Consider the following 23,964-nt stretch of genomic DNA (forward strand, 5'->3'; position numbering starts at 1 on the left):
CAGGCAGGAGGAGGTGTTTCAGTCTAACTACACTGCAGAAGAACAGAATGACTGATCCCACTTTCAACAAAGCCTCCCATAGCTGGATTTCTAAGCACAGCAATTTCCACAAGCATCCCAAAGACATTACACAACACCAGATTGCAGCACAGTCATGTTGTTATCAAAATAAGAGCCAGCTGTCATTTGATTATCAAAGGGAACACAGGAAATTATCCTGTATTACAGGAAGCTCTACTAATCAATTAAGCATTTATTCAAAACTACTGAACTCAAAACTCAGAAAGAATTAATAGACATTTTAACAGATATTAAAGAATGGCTGGAAGCCCGTAAGACCAAAAATAATATTGCTGTCAGCTTCCATTTCTTCTAAGATGAGGAAATTAATTTCTTCATATCTCATTTGTTTGTAAGAAAGCAGCATAACTATTTTTGGTTGTAAATAACACGAGCTATTTTTCAACAACATGAAATTAAGGACCAAGTCCCTCAAAACTTCAGTGGGAAAGCTTAAATAAAACAGACTCTTACCATCATGGTGGTTGTGCTGGGAAGAACACTTGCATCAGGAACTGTTCTCTGAGCCTGACTGTCACCCAGCATGGTTGCAATGGTTTCACTGAGAGCTTCAGTTACAAAATGATTTATCATTTCTGAGTCCACAGGGACACCAGCATTGACAAAGAGCTGAAATCCTCCACCACCTGCGACTTCAACTGAAAGTGAAGGAACATGAAGCACACAGCCACGTCTCACTTCCTAAAATCCATGTACTGTACTGCAGCCACTCATTCTCTATAAACTTTTAAACAGTCCTCTGCAAAAAGTGATTTTTTTTTTTAATCTTCCAGATAAACAACAGTAGAGAAACAAATCAGGAGCATAAAAGAAAGCAACAGCAAAAGGCAGTAACGTCACAGGAGAAATGCATTTCTCTCCACTGTCACACATTCATAATGGAAGTAAATTTTGACATATCTATTAACAAAAGAAAGGCAAACAAACATTACAGGCTCAGCAAAATGCCAAATGTGATTTAGATGGCCAATAACAGATGGTGATTTGTACAGTGCTGTTATTCTAAGTCTTCTTTTTCTTTTCTTTTCGATAATTTATTTCAATGGCCTTGTAACACTTGCTCTGCCTCAACATAAATTCAGGTGTGCACTGCTGCTTTTTACAGTTTCACTGGGTCAGCATTATCCACCCTTAGGCTCAGGCAACAGCCACCTACACAGCTTGTTAAAATTAGCCAAAAATTGAGATAATCCATCTGCTGAGAACAATAATTCCTACTTACCAATGTCAGGGGTTACAACTTCACTGTCTTCACTCTCTGAGCTGCTAATGCTGGGCACTGTTTCTTTCTGAGCTAGGCACATCTCACTGATAATTTTTGCCATTATTTCTTGTTCCACCCTGGCAGAATAAAACCCATTTAAGTATCAGCAAACACCAAGACACCTAAAAGCACACAAAAGAGCATTCTTGACATAAAATGCAAGGCAGCTCAAAGGAAAATGGATAAGGGAATGGAGGCAAGAAAAAAGGGAAGGATAATTAGGGAATCATTCCTTATTCCATATATATTCTTTGCCACTTTGTTAAATTGCAACTCACCAATTTATCAACCTGTTTTCTATAGTTTCTCTCCTTTGAATCAGTTCATCCAAAATATCAGCAGGCTGCTGAGGGCCAGAAGCCACTGGAGGAAACAAAGGACCATTGTATTGTGGCGAGGCAACTTTAAACTGGCCATTAAGCTCCAGAAGAGGCTCAAGGAATTCTGGAATTTCATCCCTCTCCTCTTCTTGATCCTAATAAGTAAGTAGTAAATTAAGTTATGGTACATTTCTGGAAGGCAATGTCATTGAGGTAGCTGTCAGGTTTTTTTCTTTAAGAAACATTTGTGGATGTATCACAGCACACAAACCACATTCTCCCTCCTTAGTGTGTTGTAGTTAATTGACACAACTCTAATCTTAGCAAATCATAAATCTGTAGAGGTATAAAGCCATAGGAACTGCTCAGTAAAACATGATTTGGCTCATATTTCCTGCCTGTGCTGCACAGGGCAGGGAGCCAGTGGCAATGCTAATACTTGAAAAATTTACTTGTGACCTATGACAGGTTTCTTTAATGTCACACCAGAAATGTTCCTCCTCTAAACAAAAACCTTTAGGAAACATTCTACAGTTACTTGTTGGGTTAGGGGGTTTTTTGTTTGTTTGGGTTGAGTTTGGTGTTTTGGTTGGTTTTCTTAAAATAAATTAAACTTGTTCTTTAAAGCCTCCCTTCTGAAAAGACAAATTCACAGAAGTTAACGAGCATGCAGTCAATCAAAACTAATAAACTTGCCAGCATTGAAAACTAGACATTAATACTTTACACATATGTCACACGTGTGTTTGCACTTCCATTAACTTCAGCTGCTGAAAAGTTAGAAGGTATTTCTAGGCAATAATTCACACAACCCTCACAAACATCTTGATTTTAATGTTAAAAGTGCTATTTCTAAAAAGTTAGAGAAGAGACTTGATGTGTTAAAATATTTGGGTTTTCCCAAAGACGCCTCCCTCCCCTTCCCCTGGAGAACAAACACAGCACCAAGTCCCAAAAAGCAGCCACTAACCCATCATATTGTAATGTCTCCTGATTAATGAGAACCTGCAACCTCCACTTGTAATATTAAAAACAAATGTCTCTAATAGTAATATGATTCTCTAAGAAGAAAATTTGGCATGCCAGAAAGAGATGAAGAGCTGAGCCCTGAATTAGCAGTGAGAAATATGTGATGGTGCATAAAGCTCACTTGCAAATCCATATTTACTAAGATTAATCTCCAACACAGTGAAAGGAGGGAAAAAAGTCTTCTTTTCCCTTATATAAATTAAACTTACTTGTAACCCATAAAATAAGAAGACCCCATGCCACATATTATCTATGAAAAAAAGAACAAATCACTGAAAAGACAAAGAACAGAGAATGGGGAAAAAAAGATTGTAACATTTTCCTGTCTCCTTCCCCACCCCAGCATTAACATTTTTCCTATCTTAATACATTTTAAAACTGCCAAGTCAGGAAGGTCCCTGGTGGGTATTACACAAAGAACTACTGGGCCTTTCTGGATCTTTAAATAGTGATAATCTTCAAAGAAGGGAGAAGACCAGAATATGTATATTTGGGTGACAAACAAAGATCTTTAAACCATTCTAGGCATAGAAATGAACAGTGAAGTTAAACTCAAAAGGCCCTGGGTGCCTTGCAAGCTGATCAGCAGTTCATGCTGTTGGGATATGTGTATTCAGAACAATAATTCATTCTGACAGCAAATGTAAAGATGTCTTTGTCCAGCATTTCATTATGCATTTTCTTCTGCCTGCGTTACTCCATAAATTTTCTTTGATGTTGCCTATTTAATACCTCTGAAAGCATGCAAAATACAAACATCTGGATTAAATAAAGCAAGTACATACAATCCATCTTACATATATTTAGTAACTCTGACAAACTTTTGCAGTTCTACTGCATTTCTAAAATATTTCATATTTTATAGCGCACAAATCCATAATAATGCACAAAATTATATTCATTTGGGGGTGATATATCTCTGCTGAAATAAAAAAAAAATGTAATAGTCAGTATTTAATTATACAGATTGAACTTGAACATATATCAACTTGTAGACCAATCTTGAATAATCTGCACTCAATTCTTCATTTTGCTTCCCTGGAGACTGTTGAAAATATCTATCATGAGCCCCAATCAAAATATGGCATAAATTAGAAAGACTTTCAGCTATGATTGGAATATTAATCTCTGTACTTTATTATAAAGTATCAAGCCAAAATTCTATTTCCCAAATTACATTCAGATAATTAAAAAAAAAAAAGTTTGAAATGATTAGATGGTATAGATTAGTTTTGTTCCATTACCAAACATGCACATGCAGAGTCTTTTATTAAAGCCTCCTGAAACTTAAGCCATGGATTTCTTCTTGATGGATTTCTAAAGCAATTCCCAGGAGCAAGGTCAGGCTGCATTGCAGGTGTCACCTGTGAGCTTTTGTCTGAAGAGTGAAGTGTAAAAATATCAATGTCCTGACCAAGAGCATCAATGGGAAATGAGGGCTGAGGAAAATACATTTACTCTGAGCTCTGCAGGTTCCGTATTTTGTTGTGGCATTCAAATTGGAAGCAAAAATTCTGGGAAAAAAGCCCCTACCTTGCAATTAGGGTATGTTCAGAGAGAGCAAAAAGTGCATTTAATCTTAAATCCCAGGAAGTTTGCTAAAGGAACTGCAGGATGTGGCTGCTTGTAAGAATTTGAGAGTAGACTCAATAAATCTGAGAGTCAGTTGTGGGTTTAGGAGAGCTAAGCAAGTTTCTCACTCTGAAATAATCACAGAATGGTTTGGGTGGGAAAGGACCTCAAAGACCATTGTGTTCCAAACCCCTGCCATGGGCAGGGACACTTCCACCAGACCAAGTTGCCCCAAGCCCTGTCCAACCTGGCCTGGAACACTTCCAGGGATAAAAACCAAAAACCAGGAATAGGTAACAAAACTAAACAAAAAAAGAGAAAGCTGTCTCACACAAATACTTATCCTGCTCAGTTCTAACAGAATTAAGCTTTCATAATAAAAGGGGAGTGGGGGGAAGACAACAAAAGCTATTTTTTTGTACAGCATTTTATGCACATATTTTCATGAGTCTGAAGACTCTTCTATAACAATAACTTTGCTTTCTTTTGATGTCTTAAATACCCCTGCCACTCCAGAGACTGATTTTATGCTTCCCCATTGTGTTTGCCTTGCACATTTTTAAGAACATTGTCGGTGTGGTCATAGGCCAAACATATGTTTCACTTGGAACATTTTTCGTATTGTGGTTAAAATAGATCCCATTGCCAAAACTAAGAGATAAAAGCAATCCAGGAAGAAAAATGAAAAAAGATTAATAACTATTATTCACATAATAAAAATTTAACATTGCAGCATTTTTTGATAGTCCCTAAAATGGTTTCTTTAAAGCTTCTTTCTTGTGCTAACAGAAGAACAATGTCCACAGAGATTTAACTCCTCCCCTCCAGTAACATAAGGCAATTTTGAAGCTATAAAAGAATAAAGCATTTGCACACTTTTGATACACAAATCACCAAATTAGGGCTGTTTTAACTAACTGATAATGTTAAATAATTAACTCATTTTGAAAATAAATCTACCTGGAAGCTCTAGGGTTAATATTTCATGTACACTCTTATCCTGGGATCAGGAAGACACAGAGGAGATAAAAGATATAAATTTTTAGGTAAATTTTGATTACACACAGTAAGTTTTGTTCAGTAAACTGACATACAGGCTTGGTTCACCAAGCCTGAGTGTTTCTCAGGATCCTGCAGACAAGAGGTCAGCTAACCAAAGAAAGGATTTGCTACCCGAAAAAATTAAACTGTGAAAGAGAATCTCAAATAAACCCGTGTTACCATAAACCAGCACTGTCAAGAATTTCTTCTTAAGATCTAATTCTAACCCTGCCCTCTGTCAAGCTGAAGCCATTCCCCCTTGCCCTGTCCCTCCATCCCTTGTCCAAAGTCCCTCTCCAGCTCTCCTGGAGCCCCTTTAGGCACTGGAAGATGCTCCAAGGTCTCCCCAGAACCTTCTCTTCTCCAGGATGAACAACCCCAGCTCTTTTAGCCTGTCACTATATTAATTACATGCAGAGTTTCAAATTGTAAAGTTTAAGTGCTATAATCACTGCTGATTTTAGAGAACTACTTGTATTTCTAGTGGATTCTAACATCCAAATAAAAGCTAATTTTAGCTTTTTCCTCTAATTTTTCAAAAGCTTCTCTACTCACCAACACACAGTAATTTCTAATATCCTCTATAGCACTGTAAACAGTTCACTATTGCTCACAAAGTGTACTTTTAAAGCTGCTAGGAAAGCAAAGTAGTTTCTTTCCACTGTGTTTCCAGTTTTGACAGAATAATATAAAACAAATATAAAAATGATTAAAAGGAAAGGACACCTTTGCAATGGGATTACCTGCATGACATCAGTAACATCAATGAAATTGGTTCCTGGAAACTTTGTGTCTTCCTCTTCACTGTGTATTTCTTCTGGAGTCTAACAAAGACAGATTGCAATTGTTAGGTATTTCATCTTGGGGGGGTGGAAATGCATTAGCAGAAAACCTTCACGACAAGAATGCAATTAAATCACACCTTCCCCTATCCCAGGTTGCTCCAAGCCCCATCCAAGCTGGCCTGGAACACTGCCAGGGATGGGGCAGCCACAGCTTCTGTGGGCAGTGTGGGCCAGGGCCTCCCCACCCTCACAGTCAAACATTTCTTCCTAATATCCAATCTAAAACTACTGTCTGTCAGTTTGAACCCATTCCCCCTTGTCCTTACTCTTGTAAATAGCCTCTATCTTTCTTGTAGGGCCCCTTCAGGTACTGGAAGGCTGCAATGAGGTCATCCCAAAGCCTTCTCTTCTCCAGGCTGAACATTCCCAATTCTCTCAGCCTTTCCTCACAGAAGAGGTGCTCCATCCCTCTAATCAACTTGCTGGGATGGTATAATAGAATTTTAAATACTAATCACTATTTCAGCCCACAGTCTCTGTCTGATTCAGTGAATGCTTGGATCACAGGACACTGGAGGACCTAACTCTTGAAGTCAGGAAAACAGAATGTACAATAACCACACAAAACCAATCAGTGCCTCACCAAGCCTTCACACACTATGTCCTTATCATTCAGCACGCAGCAGTTACCCTTAGAGCTGCACAAAAACCTTCCCTACTGCTTAGATCAAGATTAAAAACACTTCTGAAAAGCTGTATGGAAAGAGAACAGAGTGGCCACTGCAACACCACAGGCTCCTGGGGCTCAGTGCCCACACCACTGACCACTCCAGAAGAGCCAAGCAGCAGAGGGAGGGATGAGGAACATCCTCAGAACACTGAAGCCAGTGAAAACAAGACAGGCATGGGCCAACAGGGATTATAATTCTTTACAGGACACAGGAACACTGTTTTTCTCAGAGTTTTACTATGGTGATAATTTAATGTTGGCAGAACAGTGTCTTGATATAATTTTTCCTTTTCTCAAATAAATACTTTATACTATAAATTCTTTAGAATAATTACTCAATTTTTCCTAGAACTGTCTCATTTCTCGAACTAAAAAAAGACAACGAGAACTTTGCAGCAACTTAACATATTTTCTTTAGAACAAGTATGAATTCCCAGACAATCAGTACCTGTATTACAGCATCAACAGGAGGGAGCAGAGGCTCAGAGCCTGGAAGAACCTGATTTACACTCCCACTGGCACTTGAAACACTGTCAATATCAACATTTGGTAACACCTAGGACAGGAAAAAAAAGCATCAATATAAAAATCTACGTATTAGCTTGGCTATTATTACTGAACTTTTGAGATTTTTTTCTTCCACTTGCTTCTGAGCCACTAAATTCAGTGCTCTCCTTTTCTCATGCCTGTATCTGCTATCAGCTTAGTTCTGAAAATCAAAACAGTGTAATGTCAAAAACTAACACCAGAAATAGTCACCTCTTCTCTTGCAGAACCTGATTTCTCCTGTTCTCTACTTCCCTGACACTTTGCCTTGCATGGAACAGAAGGTGTTCTGTAATTATTACAGGTGTACCTGTAATAATTACCTATAATAAATTAAGAGCAGAGGTGTGTTTGACTTGCAAGTAGTTTAGAAGATTACAAATATATACAAATATAGTTTGTAATAAAGGCATGTCCATTACAGCATCAAAATGTGTTGTATTTCTGTTAAGAACAAAGATTTCAGTGCTTGCTAAATTCCTCAGGGAAAAGAAAAATCACTTTAAATATTTAAGAACTGGGTGAAATAACAGCAAAATGCAGGAATAACGTGACACAGCAAGGGAACAAAGCACAGCACACTCTACCTGTGTTTAACTCTGAGTTCCATGAATCATTTGTGTCTGAAAGGTGTGTGGGGGAGTGTGTGCAGTCTCAACAATTTGAATCCAAAATAATGAACATGTCAGAAACATTCACTTCCTTGACAACAGACTCATGCAAAAAATTAAAACAACAAACCTCAACCCACAAGGTAAGGACTGCAAGGGTTGATTAATCAGGAGTGAAACCCTTGGGTTGACAATCATGCTTGAAACAGAAATCTTAAAGGCCAAAGCAACCATCCAAGAAAACTGACATTTATATTTATATTTCTTTTATTCCAGGTTTGTTCTGGCTCAAAAATCTCATTAGAAAAAAAAAAATGACATAGGTCTATTTTACAAATGCCCTGCATAGGTGACTTAGGGAAGAAATAGTTTTCTATTCTGGTCAAATAATAAAGATAATTGTTAAAATATGAATAAATATAGTACTATAGCATGAGAACTGCTTGGTCCCTCCATTCTGTATTTTTCTAACTCTCACTGAAAAGCATCTACTGATGTCAAAGTGTGTTACTGATGGATCAGACTGCCTGTGGTTAGCACTCATTAAAATAAACAAACAGATCACCATCACTCTTGACATGTACCTGCACAGAGAGCTGAGGTGGGTCCTTTTTCTCTGATCTCATCTCTATCACAGCTATATTTGGTTTTTTTACCTCAGTTGGAGGCTTTGGTGGCACTTGAGGAAGGGAGGTTGTAACTGTGACGGGGTGGGGCTTATCTATGACTACTCCAGAAGGCTGCAGTAATGTGCTGCTGCTTTGGGTCTGACCTAAAGACAGTTGAAAAAGAATTAAAAATTCATATATCCATCTCCAAAGCCAGTAAATTAATAAATTAATTAAAATTATATTCCGTGTGTTTTGAGATTCTGTGTGCAATTACAGACCAATTAAAAAGCCCCCTATTAACATTAGCTAAACTATGGTAATTCACCAGATAATTTTAAGACTTTCCCAGCAGAATCTGTAAACTCAACACTACCTTTTTTTTTTTTTTTAATTATTCACTTTTCTTGACTCTGGTGACACCTACTGCTGAAAACAAGAATTGTGCTTGCCATTCAAAAACTACAGACTCTGCTTCCCCCACCTCACATTCTCTTAATCATACCCAAAGTACTATTACACTTAGTGTAACAACCCACAAATTTTTGTCCGAGACAGCCTTTTAAAAAAATAATTACCTTATTTCAATGCCTATATAATACTAACCCTTCTCAAAACAAGCCTTATATAAAGGTTCTATTGAAGATCCAAAAATCCAGAAGTCATGACAAGGAATTTACTGTGCTTGGCAGAGTCCTACCGAAATTGTTAGGCTGAAGTCATTGCAAATGTTGAATCCAAGGGTGAGTGATTCAGTTCCTGCTTATGTGGATACCAAACTGAAAGCAAGAACATGAACTCTAAAACCAAAGTGTACCAAAAAGGGTACAGCTAAGCAAGCAATTGCTCTGTCAGGGCATCACCAGACACGAATCACCAGCACGAAGGATGAGGAAAACCAGAACATTTTCAGCTGATCCCCCAGATTTCCTATGAGAAAGGCAGGTGCAAATCTCATGGAATGGTTTGGGTTGGAAGGGACCTTAGAGATCATCTAATTCCAACCCCCAAACCACTGACTTGAGAAGATAAAAGTTGTATTTCCATGCAGTAGCAGCAATTAACCTGCACACAATCTTCTCCAGGTCATTTGCTCCTACCTAGTGGAATAGCCATGGGAATGAGGTGCCCTTCCAGGGGACCAGAGGCAGCAGGGACATCTTGGCTGGGACTGAAGAGGTACTGGTTCTGCTGGGCAAGGGCATACACAGGATGCTTCTTCCTGGGGCTGCTGATGACCTTCTGCGTGTGAGAGCAGGTCTGGGTTCTTGCTGACTTCACCTTTGTACCTGAAACAAGAGCAGATGAACTGCAGGTCATAATGCATTACAAACCCAGGGACATCACTCTACTAATCCAAGCCTTTCTACTGAATCCATTGCAAATTACTGCTGTGGGATAGAGGGAATGAGGGAGGGAGTCCCAAAGGGCAGAACCTAAAAGTGCTATAGGTAGGTGATAGATAGATGTCTCAGTATTGGCAGCAATGAAAGAGTTAAAATTGCAATTTTTAATTTGAATCTAGCAGATAAGCACACAGAAACATGAAAAGGACCAAAGGACAGTAGTAAGTTGGAATGAAATGTGTGATTTAGCAGCTAAGAAGAAATCTATAATTTAGGTTTGAAATGCAGCCACAAAACTGACAGGTACTCAAAGGAACAGGTCTAATCTGTAAATTCCTGGTTTAACAACTCACTGCTACTGGAAAATCAAGCTGTAGCTAAAACCCAGAAGTCTTGACTTCCATCATCAAGGAAGCACTGATTTTTTGGTCCAGTTTTTCAAATGTATTGTAAATAGCCAGCCAGAAGTAACTTTATATGAAAAAACATCTTAAGCATTGAGCAGAGGAGAGCATTTATTGCAATGTGCATTTCTCACCACACAGTCATGCAAGGTCTTATTCAACTTACAGCAAACAATGGGTATTATTAAGGAAATTATTAACTTGACTCTAAATGGATAAATACTGCTTGAAAATTCCCCCCCAAAAGATATCAACAACTGTCAATCAGGCAGAAGTGCTTCTACTGTTATTTTGTAGGTGTCAGGATAATAAATCTGGAAAGAAACACACTGGTAAACCAACTCCATACCTTTATTACAGCCAAAAAAATGTCATCTCACTCCTCTGTTGTTTCTAATAATCACCTCCCTATACTTGCAGCCAGTTAACATGAGGCAACAAGCACTTTTTAGATCTGTTCACATTTAACAGCCTCCTAATTAATTGAAGAATGGAAGTCAGTGATTATAAAATATAGGGATAATAAAGATTGATAATGTGACTTTTGTTAGATGCAGACAAGCAGGTAAGGCAATTCACTCACAAAGTGGTATTTTTGTACAGAGAAATTATGGGTTGTAAGCCCCATAATTTGAAACAAGAACAAGTCATAACTCCTCAGTGAGAAAACACAGGTCAGAGAGAAGGATCTCTAGAAAAGGGTTCATGGTCATGTTGGATAAGCAAGAGGATGAGAAATCACAACACAATGCCCTGGTCAACAGGATAAATGTAACCCCCAGATGTCTCAACAAGATGTCTGAGATGGAGCAGGAGAAGACTTCCATGTATGATAGCACTGCATTCAGCACTAATTCTGTACCTCTGCAAATATTAAAATAGATTGGACATTCAAAGGCATTTTTCATTTTTTAAGGAAAAATCACCTGGAAACTGAAGTAGCTGTAAACTGAAGCCAAAGCCTCACTACAAATCAGATAATAAATTTGAAGTGCCCTATTTGCTTTTGAAGCACAAAGTATTTTGCCATGGGAAGAAGCAGAATTTCTGATGTCTTTAAATGATGAGCTTGTGCCTTTCTGCAAAGCACAGGTTAGCCAAAAAAACTGTTCTGCAGTCAGACAAATTACTGGACTCTGTAACATAAACAGATACAGTTCAGAGGCTTGTGATTTAGAAGAGGTCATACTACATGATCTAACAGTCCCCCTTGGCCTTGAACTTTTGAGTAAAAGCAGAAATTGGCAGCGTATCTGTAATGCTGCCAACTTGTAAAAACAAGGTTCTCACAGTGAGAATGATTAAGTACTGTATACACACAGCACCTCATTTTAATTGCTTTTGACTTTTCATTTTTCCCTGAAAAGTTTATTTGCACTGGGCAGAAACTAGACATTTAATTAAACTTAGCTTAAAAAAACCTGTGTTTTACATGTATTTATCAGTTCACATTATGCAAGAAAACAACTCCAGCTTTTTTTTTTAGAAATGATCTCTTACTCATAAAAGTGTTAGTTGAATTTTTTTCCTAACTTCCCATAAGAAACCAAGCATTAGTCACCATAGTTTATTTGCAAAGAAAATGGTTGAGAGTTATAAAATGACTGAAAGGAGACTCTCCAGATGGCCATTTCAGTCTTAAATAAACATCCTTATTCTAACACTAATTTAAAACAAGCTCGGTGGACTGCTCTAACAAAATAGAGTCATTTAACAAGTCTGGATTTTTCAGCCAATCAAACCCAAGGCCAAAGACTTCCAACAATTTTGAAGCCTTTATCACCTGGTACATCAAGGCCAGGAAGGGAATCTGTGGGTGCAGATCCATGAAGGGAAAAACTAACCATACCTAATGGGAAAGAGATTCGTTTATTTCCTTCTTTTTCTTTAAGAACCTGGTGCTTTGAAGTGCTCATTCAACCTTGGTGCATTTTATTTACACTCCTACTATAGAGGAGCAGAGATCTGTTCCTAATTTTATTATTTATACTTTCCTTTGCCATAACAGCACCTTCCACAACAGCAGTCCCCAAAATCAATGAACTGTTTTGACTTCATCAGACCCACATGAAACACCACAGATTATTTTTCCACTTTATTGGCAAGATGTAGGAAAGCACAAAAACGAAGCAGCTTGACCAACAGTCTTACCAAGAGGCACAGATAAATAATGCCAGTATCAAACAAACCTCAGTCCCAGCTAAAATCAGAAAGCTTGGGAATAGGACACACTCATTGGAGGGCTGTTCCTTTACACAACGTGCAAAAAATTCCATTCTTCCCTTAGATAAGAATACAAAGGAGGTGTCTTATTTTATTTACTGTCAGGATAGAGACAAAACCATAACTTCCACTAACTGCAGCCTGATGTTCAATAGAGAAACAAATTTTAAGGTGGCTTTACTGTTGCAAACACAGTTTGCTGTGCTGCTGCTGCCTGACTTAATGGCTTGGAAGGGAATCACTCTGGGAAAAGGCTATCCAGAGTTCACTCTGTTTTCCAGCAAAGAGCTTTTAAGCTGTGTGTCACACGCAGGAGTTCTGGAAGATTGAAGGCAGCATTGATCCAGTGCAGTTTTCCCTTTCATTTCTATTTGGCTCCAACAGAAAAAAGCTGAAGCACAGGAGCAGCTTGTTACAACTTCACAGAACCTGCACCTTCCCATTTCACTGACACTACTGAATTCAACTGGTAGTTTCAAATGATCAAATGACCTATTCATTATAATTAGATTGGGGAGGGGGACACTCTTTCTGCCACTTTACAAGATATTGTTTCTGGAATGATGAAATTGGCCTCCTTGGAAAGGTTATGACCTTCTATAAAGGACAAGAGCCCAATAAATAGAGAAGAAAATTCACTTAGGACTCAGCAAAAGCAGAACTGCTGATTAAATATTTTTGAAGAAGTGCCTGTTCTCAATTCAAATCTTAGTGGTCACTATATCACTGTTATTACTACCCTAAGTGCTTACTAGCACACATTTCACTCAAACAAATCTGTACAGAATAAATTAAATTATAGGTGTGCAGCACAGCCAGCAGTCTAAAAGAGTGATGTACCAGAGGATACCAGCACACCACTTTTCACCAAAAAAAAGACATTCAAGAGAGGGCAAATAAAATATCTAAGTCACAAGGCTTGTGGTTTACACATAACAGGGTCTCACCTTCTAAGAAATGGTGAGTTTTGAAAAGTTTTCTAGGTTTTTGCCAGGACTATAACCCACATTTTCTGAGAGGGTTATGAGAATTGTGAATACTTTCTACCAATAACACTTTCTCTTCCCAGATCACAACTGGGCTCCAGAGCACAGGTAAGGAAAGTGCCATAAGGACCACATCAGGCCAAACAACAAATTCTTGTACTATTTGGAGGATTTGCCACTGTGGATGTACATCATAACCACAGAATCACAGAAGGGTTTGGGTTGGAAGGAGCCTTCAGGATCAACCAGTTGGAACCCCCTGCCATGGGCAAGGACACCTTCCACTAGACCAGGTTACCCAATAATGTTAAAATAACAGTAATAATAATGATATAAAAAAAGGCCCAACCTCAAACCCCAGCAGTGCCTGACTTCAGAGACATAGACATGTTTTACACCATCCGTTGCAATGGCCTAAAAACATGATTTCATCAAGTGACTGGCTGCCTTCTGATGTTAAGCTCTCATATTTCACACAGAATATAATGTTTTGACAGCTGCAATAAAAACCCAGACAGCATTTTTAAACATGACATTTGAGACTGCATCAAGTATATTTTCCCTGCATGGGTAACAACAGCCTAAGTGCAAGAAGCGTGGAGGGAGCCAGTTAATATTTTTCCATGGATGCACATCCTATTAACTCCATTGTGCCCACCACCACTTTAACTACTCTTACACTTAAGCCTCTCTCCCATCTCCACACTCTTCCTTCATCATTATCTTTTCTCATGTCATTTGCTCACTCTCTCCCCAGTAAAATGATCCACACTGGATTTTCTGACATACCAGTTAAAGAGTAATCTTAGTTTCTGTATTAGGAATCAGGTAAGTTTTGAAAAGGTAACCAGGAAATAAAACAGATCCAGTTAAAACATTACTGTCTACTAACTCTAGATGAAGTTTACCTACACTGACCAATGTCAGATATCATGTAGTCTCCTTTTTAAATTATTTTTACACATTTTTAATAGGTTAGAAAACTAGGACCCCTCTTATCCTAACACTTTGCCTACAAAACTAATGAATAGAATTCATTATTAATCAACTAATAACCTTTCTCAATTAAATAACCCTAGCAAGCTACCACAGAAAGGAATTATACTCTGCTTATAACTCTAACTGGATGAATAAAAAGGAGTTACTTGCACTTAGTGAGCTTAGCCAATGCTTCTGATTACATCTTCCAATATTTTCAAGCTAACAGATGTCATCTTCATGCCCACATATTCAATTTTTCATATTTCAATTAATGCATTAGAAGTGGGAAATTAAAGATCAGATTTCCTTCAGTTTTCAAATCTCAGTATATTTCTGAACTCGGAATGAATCAAGAATTTAAATGAATTGACTAGATTAACCTGACACAAAAAATTCATCTCCCAGTGACCTTTACCCAAAAATTGAGTTCATTTCTCAACACATTCAGCTGTGATTAATTTTAGCAATTCAGCTCTTTAAGTCTTGGACAACAATTATATATATAAATAAATACATACTACTATATTTACCATATTTAGAAGTATTTATTTGACAATCTAAAATAAGTGAGAGACACATTAGGCAAAGCTGAAAACCTTCTGGTATTTTTTTAGTTTTTAAAAGTTTAGTTTGAAAAGGATCTTAAATAGAAATAAACTATTTTAAATGGACAGGACCTACAACAACCATCTAGTCCAACTGCCTGACCACTCCAGGGCTGACCAGAAGTTAAATTAAGGACATCTTCCAAATCCCCCTTAAGCCCTGACAAACCTGAGGCAGTGACCACCTCTCTGAAAAGCCACTGCAGTTGCTTAAGCTTTATATTGAAGAGCAGATGAACTACAATTAACAGACACATTTTTACAAGTAATTCCTAGTAGAAAAACTGGGAAGGGACACCTTGTTCCCATCAAAGAAGTACTCACCTCTAACAGTCTCTATCAGCTTGGGTCTTGGAAGCTTAGATTTGGGAGAGGGAGAGTTGAATCTCAGATAGGGTCCCTTTTTAAGCGTGCTACGGTGGCCCTGGTAAATGGGCTTCCCATAAACTTGGGACAGATAATCTTCATTTTGGACCAGTGCAGTTCCACCTACAGGTCCCTGATGGACACCAAAAAGGAAAAAAAAAAAGTAGTTTACAATTCTTCATTTATGAAAATTGGAACAGGACAGAGCTATCACTTTCATTTCAAATTATTACAGCTGCACACACAATTTTTCACGTCAATCCTGCACAGTTGTTACCAGAAAAATAACCAACTGCTTGGGAACTCACATCTGCCCCTCTTTCTCTGCTCTGCACATTTTCAGAAAAGTAAGTTCTAAACCTCTGTCTCCTTTTGTTATCTTCCACCTGCTTCTGCAATGCCTTAGCTGCAGATAAAGGCTTCTTTGTCAAGCATCCTTGGATGTTTTGAGTTCTCTCTTTAATTTCTTTCTTGGTCTTCACAGCCCTGAGGTTTTGGGCTCTCTTGATCCATGGGGCTTTTTGATCATGTTTCCCTTGTTCGGAATCATTTCTTGCCATTTCAGCCTAAATACAAAACATAAATGTAATAAATTTTTTATTTTATCTTCAAGGCTATCAGCAGAGTGTGTGGATAACTTTGAAGCTCTGAGAAATGGCCTGTTTTTCATGTTAACCAACGAGTGAGACCAGGGATTTTCATTAAGTAACTACAGCTTTAAAACAGAGGTAAATATTTTAGCTTACTATATGTCAGCAATAATAGGCAGCTTTCTCATGTTTTCAAGGTGTGAGCAAATCACTTTACTGTGGACATGAAAGAACAAGGCAAGGTGGAAAAATGTAACAAAAATCTGAACTCATTTTGCCAGCCCTACCTGAATTTCCTCACTGATTGCCTTGATCCACTCATCCACAGACCTTCGGATACGAATCTCTTCCAAGACACCTCTGAAACAGAAGAAAGAACTATTTGCTTCTCAAATTGCACAGATTTGTTCCTGGGAAAGTAGTGACCTATAAATGCTCTAGAAAGAGAAGCCCAGAACACAGATAGGGAGATTCTGCACCTCTACACTCCCCAACAGGCACCAAGCAAAGCCCATTGAGAGTCTTAACCCCAAATCTGTTCCTGCATGATGCCACCTGCAAACCCAACTCCCTGCTGCTAAGTACTGACATCATTACAAAATATTCTAGGAATAAGAGGCAGCCATGGGTCACTTCCTACTTTGATCACAACTGAAAAAACAAGAAAGTAAAAGTACTCCAACTTAAAAGAACAAAAAAGCAGATGACAAATTACTACGTCCTCTGAAGATAATGAGGGCAGGTAACATGGCTAAAAAACATTCCTTATCCATATAGAATAACTACCTTCCTCAGGAAAATGCAAGTTTAGATTGTATTTTAATAGAAAACTTCCATTATGATTCAAGCACGAGTATTTAACACAATTAACAAAGCAAAAGTTCAAAAGCCAAAGATCTGTTGTGAGGTGATTAAATTCTGTAAATTTACAGGCTTAGGAAGCCTCTTCCGCTCTGAACAATTAAATTAGTCTTTAATTTTCTTATTAATGCAAGTTTGTATGGAAACAGCTAAATGCCCTGGCAGCAGAACAGTTTGTCCAGCTGATAAAGCCTCAGAATTCAGATTTAGCAGGAAGTAACAGGCACCTGACAAGAATTCAGTTCATACCACAAGGGTCAAAAAACATCTGAAGTTCAAGAATCAGGCAATGATTGCTAAGAAGAGCCAATAAATCCTTTTTGCAGGGAAGAGCATGAGTTCTTCAATGCAAAGGTTTGGAAACATCAATCTCACAAAGCACTGAATTGCAGGGTCTGACCTGTTTGTAGTCAAGGAGTTAGTGAAAGAATACATGGCATCTCTTGCACGTGTAACAGCTTCCAGATTCTCCTCAAGGACTTTTTTATTGCTTTGAACTCCTCTCAACATCCTTTCAGCATCCCTCAGTATAGACCTTGGCACTTTGACATTTTGAAGGATGGATGGTTTGTTGAGCAGATGATGTTCAGGAGGATCAGGTGCAACAGGAGGATTTTTTGACTAAAATTGAAACAGAACCTCTAGCTTTTAATCAAAGATTGTAATTTCCTGTTAATCTGTTATCACATTGATGCCATCATGTGGAATACTGCCCATGTGCACTACCAGCAACTTCAATTACTCAACAGCGTTCGTTACGTTGCAAATATGTTTAGAGAAGTGAAAGACATCCAAAAGATCTCAAATGGAAAATGATGTGAAGTATGTGGAGCAATGCTAATGAGGCTAATAAGCATGTGAAAAGATGGCAATTAGATACATGAAGTATCACAAGCAAATCTCTCCATGCAACAGTAATTAAATATAATTAAAAGCCTAATAAAAGCCCAAGTCCTCTAAACATATGCACTTGTTTGGCATCAATCTACCCCAAGAAACACCAAGCAATACTTGTAAGTTTTAACAAGATAAATCCCTCAGCAGCCCCTTGATCCTCTCCAGCTTTTGCTCATTTTCACTTTTCAGAAAGAACAATGAAACCTCTCACTTTGCAGAACCTTTTCACAGAGATAAAAATCGAGCATAAATTAGCTCCTAAGTACAAAAGAAAGGGACACAAACACAGGAAACAAGTTCTCACATTCATTCTCACACACCTGAGGAAAAACCCAGAGGTCCATGAAAACTTTATTTAACAGTAAAAAATTTAAAAAGTGATAAATGTACATTTAAAAAAAAAAAAAAGAAACCTCAAACCAAAATCAAAATACCCAAACTCGAGTAGACTCTTTCTGTTCTAAATCAGACAGCATATATGTATCAGTTTCTCACTGTATTAGTGAAATTATGAGCATCAGCTGAATGAACAGAAAGAAAACCCCTCACAGATTACAACTCAGTTTTGGCTTTAAGGCTACTCTTTTGGCAAACCAGAATGAAACAGAAGTTTATGTTCTAACTGATGAACTGTCACAATGGACATAACAAAACAGGAATCAACACAGTGATCCCATGATCTTGGTTTTGGCCTGGTGAGAAAAGGACAATATATCAAATTATTTATCAATTTTATATAGGCTTTCATTTTAAAATGAAACTTTTTGACAAATACTAACTCAATAAGACAGGTAAAATCTGTGAGAAAAGGTAAGAAATACAGAAACATGATCAACTGTAAAATGATGTAGACTTGCTAGTGAGACCCAGATCATGAAATGGTAACTGGATCTGTTAAATCTGTAAAAAACACTGCAAGCAGCAGCCCACGCTGTGCCAGTCTGAGACAGCAGCTTCCTGCCTGACATTATCCCCTCGAGGGATTTACTAGGACTGAACAAGACAAGAGTAATGTGATCTGTACAAGAGCAACCCTTTAACAAACATACAGGTGTGCAACAGGCAGGCAGTGATATTTCATTGCAAACACATTCAAAACTGCTTCAGCATTAGAGTATTTTAAAAAAGCCCAAAAACCCACAAAAGAAAAACACATTAAAATTTCAAGATATACCTTTGTAATATCATTCACGTCAGATTTCCATGAACTTGCTTCCTAAAAAGACAGAAGAAGAGCTGTTGAAACTTTAAGGTAAAATCCATAGGCAATACTGGATCAGTTTCACTGGCCACAATGAATTCCTTGGGATCTACAACACCTCACTGCTCACTCCTGCTGGGTTAGAGCACCACCTTCTGTCCTCAGCTAATTCAGAGTTTTGCTTTATGACAGAGCTGGTTTATCATTTATCCAGAAATTTATCATTATCTCACTCTACAAATCTCTCAGTGATGAGGAGTCAATAGCTAAGTGTCTAATTGATTCAGCTCTCCATTTGCTAAGTCATCATATCTGTCTTTCTACTGCCCTTTTTCATAAGACAGATTTCAAATCATTTTTGTAACTGTGTCTTTCTCCCCTGCCATTCCTTCTCCCATCTCATCTTGTTCTGTTGCCTATACTGAGGTATGTTATTTATTTAAGTTTTTAGCAATAGTGGTAAGAAAATATTTGCAACCTCAGTGGGGCACCTGTTTCATTCCTAGTAAGAACAATTAAATGTAAAATCTACAAAGTGTTACAAAATCTATAGAAAGTGCATCATCTATGCTCTAAGAAATGACAGATGAAGCTGCATTTTCTAAAGATGTAGCAGCAAAACACAGGCAATACAAAGTATTTTTTAGGGAAACATGCAAGCCGAAACCTTCAACCACAGAAATGAACCAGCAGAATCAAAACTCTTACATTTCAAGCCAATTCCCAGAGCTGAATTTTCAAGCTTTTCCTCTTTCTCACTGTGCATATTTACAAGGACAGAGAGGACCACAGCAGACAGGTGGAACCAGGAATGGAACCAGGTTAAGAAATAAAAGCCTCAACTGTCAAAAGCTCTGTGTTGCCAGCACAGAAGCAGATCTTGTACCCCAAAGGTACAAAAGCATTAGCACAAGAAACAGCACAAGGATTCTATGCCAGGCAATTCCTTGGAAACAGCACTCAATAAAAAAAGAAGTGGCAAAAGGAGAAAGGAAATGCTTAAGTCATCCCTGAAGCTGACTTGGAAATATAGGGAACATTGTTCTTTCCCAAATGGGAAAACTACATCAGCTCGGTAGCTCTGCAGAGAACAGGCACCAAAATTATCCAAAACCTTAGAACAAATACACTTCTTTCTTTCTGTCTTCCTTTCTCTCTCACCTGTTTTATGTCTGGGACAATGGCAGTCAGAGTCCATTGCACACTCAGAGCATTACTCAGGTTCAAAGCTCTTCCACACACAGAGACTCCAATATTTCAATTCATTGTAAACAAATGTGGTCTTTTTATAGGTGTAGAAGCAAGAGCAACACTTGTATCAGTACAAGACCTCTGTTTTTCTCCACAGTTTTTACTCCCCTTATTCAAACCCCTGGTCATTCTGATTACATTGACTTTACCTGCAGAATGTTCTGCATTTCTCTTCTCAACTTGCCAAGATCTTGAAGTAAATCATCTGCTTTTTGCACTGTTTTCTCAATTGAATTGTAGCTTTCAAAAGAAGGGACTGAGTCTGCAGGCAAAGCATTGTGCCTGAGGGGAGAAACACTGCTGGTTACACCTCTCATGGCTCCTCAGGTGGCCCAAGAAAGTATTCAGCTGTGAAACCAAGCAGGAATTTACAGTGCAAGTACCAAACTTTTAGCTAAAGTGGAACTCACTTTGGCATCTGAACTTAGAGAGAGGTTATTGGGTTTTCTCTGTTTACCACTTAACACCCTGAGCTGTATCCTTGTATTTTCAACAGTGAAACTACATCTAATAAACAAAATTTAAACTCTCAATACCTTTCCATTTGAAGCAATTAACGTTTTTGTGCACACTGTTCTAAATTAGACAGCATATATGTATCAGTTTCTCATTGTATTAGTGAAATTATAACATTAAATTACTGTCTGTGGAAAATATGCTTCAGACTGCATGGCTCGGAACATTTTCTCACCCATTTTAAAGCTTAGGAATTGTTAGGTGGATGCTGCTCCTGAAAAAGAGTGCAACCCACTGACCTCTGAGAAAGGATTACGAGTTATCCTTAGCAACAAGCCTTCATCTGCCTGCAGTTCAACAGGAACCACAGAATCATGGAATATCCTGGGCTGGAAGGGATCCACAAGGATCAGGGTTCAACTCCTGGCCCCACACAGGACACCCCAACAATCCCACCCTGTGCCTGAGAGCGTTGTCCAAGCTCTCTGAATTCTGTCAAGCCTGGGGCCGTGCCCATCCCCTGGGGAGCCTGTTCAGTGCCCCAGCACCCTCGGGGGGAAGAACCTTTTCCTGATATCCGACCTAAACCTCCCCTGGCACAAGCTCCAGCCATTCCCTCTATCAAAAATGATGCAAAAGTAGCATAGAAATACCCCAGCAGAGCTGTGCCAGACTCAAGGACCACACCAGTGGCTGTTACACCATCAGTATCTAACACACCTCTCTCCATTTCGTTAAAACAGACAGAAACTCTTCCTCAGTTTTGGATTGTTGTGTTTATTCACCTGTCTCTCTCAGAATGCCAGCTCCTCTCATTGCCACTTAATGCTGTCTTCTTGGAATATTCTATTTGCTTCAGTGGTATTTCTGGAGAATTCAAAATGAAGTGAAATGAAGCAGAAAAAACGAAAGGTAAGTTAATTCAATATATTTAATGTTTTCTTTTCCTTTCCAGATATTTCACCATTATATAATACCAAGAAGAGTAAAATATTTTTTTAAATTTAAAAATAGAAATCTATTTCAGATAAGGCAAGTCACTTAAAACCACTCACACCAATCTATCTTTCTAAGATTGCTTTAAATTAGCAAAGCTGGATGGAACTGGGATGGCAATGAACTGAGTCACTCAGAACAAATCTGACATTATAGACAGAATGCTTCTTCTTTTGTCTTAATTATTTTATTCCTGGACCCACTGAACAACAGGAATACCTGACAGCTTTGTAACAGAGACAGAACCTGATCAAAAGCAGTAAATTACTATACATTTGCTTTACATCTGCTGTTTTCATTACAGTGACCCAGAGACCTTGTGGACCCATGAAAAAATAAAAAATAAAATTCAATTTAACCAATGATAATGACAAAGTTATTGAGTAGCTCCCAAGTTTTACATTATTCTGTCTAATCTTCCTGAAACCTATGAAAAAATATTTCAGTAAGCAATCATGTTGAAACTCTATAGATTAAGTCAGCACTGTCTTCAAGTCTTTAGTTACTTATGAGTAAGTGACTTATAATACAAAACTAACCCTGCCCAAATGTAGATTCTGAATATGTGCATTTAAGTGCCAGCAACCCAACAGGTCAGAAAAGGTGAGGACTACACAAAGGAACTCCCAGGCCATACTGCTTAGGCCAGTGGAGGACAGAAGTGTCTTACAATACCTTCTCTTGTAGGTTTGGGAATATTTTCCTTTTCCATTACAGAATTTTCTTTCTCTGAGATTTTCCCATTTTTGGGTACAGGCTCTGGAGCACATCTCCGAGGAACTGGTGTCTTCAGGGGAGATTTCTGTGTATGAATCCCATGACTTGGAAAATGGCTTGAATATGCTTCAGGGAATACTAAAAAAATAAAGTTATTTAAAGGTTAACAATTTTCTTCATAGGAAATGATATCATAGAATCACAAAGTGGTTTGGGTTGGAAGGGACCTTAAAAATCATCCAGTTCCAACCTCCAGCCATGGGCAGGGACACCTTCCGCTATCCCAGGTTGCTCCAAGCCCCATCCAATCTGGCCTGGAACGCTGCCAGGGATGGGGCAGCCACAGCTTCTCTGGACAACTTGTGCCAGGGCCTCACCACCCTCACAAGAATTTCTGCCTGGCATCTAATCTAAACCTACATTCCCTTAGTTTGGAGCCACTCCCCCTTGTCCTATCACTCCCTGCCCTTGCAGACTCTAGAAAAAAAAAAAAATCTAGAAAAAAAAACCATGTCAGCTCTATAAATTCTTCACAAAATGCCAAACATTACTGCACTAGTTCAAAAAGTAAACAGGAAGAAAATTTCATACTTCTGACTGCTATCATAAAGGGATTAAACCCCCCTCCCCCAACCCAACTGTAGTTCATTACAGGCTTCCACACAGATTATGTCTCAATAAGATTATTTTAAGTCCAGGCCCCTCCTGGTGCAGACTTAGTAAATCAAAAGTCTCACTTCAATCTAAACCAGAAGATACTGGAACATCTTCAGAATGTCCCACAAATTATAAAGAGCACTGGGCAATTAAACAAATTACACAGAAGAAATGTTTCCTACTCGTTACTGATGTGATGCACAATCCAATATTAATGGACACAAAATTAATGCAAAACTAACAATGAAAATAAGACAGAAAGAATTTGTCTCCACCTTGGGCAGGTGCAGCACTGGTAGGGAATAAACCCCTGTGAGACAAAGGTGCCTCATCAGTGAGTGATCTCTGCTCTGGCTTCTCAGAGTGTCTTGTCAGGGGCCCGGAGGCAGGCACAGGACCCTGCTGCAGGCCACGTGTGCTCACTGCAGAGCTGATGAGATGGGACTAGGAGACAAAATTACAGAGTATTTCTGGTCATTGAATCACAGAATTGTTAAGGTTGGAAAACACCTTTAAGATTACCAACTCTTCTCCCAGCACTATCACCATGTTCCCCACCAAACCAAGTCCACATCCACATTTTCTGAACACTTCCAGGCATGGTGACTCCACCACTGCCTTGTGCATGTTCCAATGTCTGACCATGCTTTGGTGAAGAAATTTTCCCTAATATCCAACCAAAACCTACCCTGGTGCAACTTGTGGCTGTTTCCCCTTGTCCTGTCCCTGTTCCCTGGGAGCAGAGCCTGACCCCCACCTGGCTGCCCCCTCCTGTCAGGGAGTTGTGCAGAGCCACAAGGTCCCCCCTGAGCCTCCTTTGCTCCAGGCTGAGCCCCTTTC

At 38.6% G+C, this 23,964-nt stretch overlaps 1 protein-coding gene across 4 annotated transcripts in view; it reads right to left on the minus strand.

Moving 5' to 3' along the window:
- KIAA0586 (KIAA0586 ortholog) overlaps positions 1-23,964 on the minus strand; it is a 68,277-nt gene that overhangs the window by 40,010 nt on the left and 4,303 nt on the right. For 3 of the 4 annotated variants that reach the window (XM_069018535.1, XM_069018534.1, XM_069018538.1), the window contains exons 7-22: positions 23,400-23,568; positions 22,426-22,605; positions 21,540-21,621; positions 20,448-20,580; positions 19,021-19,062; positions 17,350-17,570; positions 16,376-16,448; positions 15,807-16,064; positions 15,457-15,631; positions 9,688-9,876; positions 8,564-8,751; positions 7,271-7,378; positions 6,051-6,131; positions 1,624-1,820; positions 1,304-1,422; positions 535-719 (exon numbers count right to left, since the gene is read on the minus strand). In XM_069018535.1, the coding sequence (XP_068874636.1) occupies positions 535-719; positions 1,304-1,422; positions 1,624-1,820; positions 6,051-6,131; positions 7,271-7,378; positions 8,564-8,751; positions 9,688-9,876; positions 15,457-15,631; positions 15,807-16,064; positions 16,376-16,448; positions 17,350-17,570; positions 19,021-19,062; positions 20,448-20,580; positions 21,540-21,621; positions 22,426-22,605; positions 23,400-23,568 (2,400 nt within the window). The remainder of the gene's footprint in view (positions 1-534; positions 720-1,303; positions 1,423-1,623; positions 1,821-6,050; positions 6,132-7,270; positions 7,379-8,563; positions 8,752-9,687; positions 9,877-15,456; positions 15,632-15,806; positions 16,065-16,375; positions 16,449-17,349; positions 17,571-19,020; positions 19,063-20,447; positions 20,581-21,539; positions 21,622-22,425; positions 22,606-23,399; positions 23,569-23,964) is intronic. The other variant, XM_069018537.1, reaches the window with a different exon arrangement.

This window comes from Aphelocoma coerulescens, chromosome 5 (genome assembly GCF_041296385.1).
Source record: "Aphelocoma coerulescens isolate FSJ_1873_10779 chromosome 5, UR_Acoe_1.0, whole genome shotgun sequence".
NCBI classification, from domain to species: domain Eukaryota; kingdom Metazoa; phylum Chordata; class Aves; order Passeriformes; family Corvidae; genus Aphelocoma; species Aphelocoma coerulescens.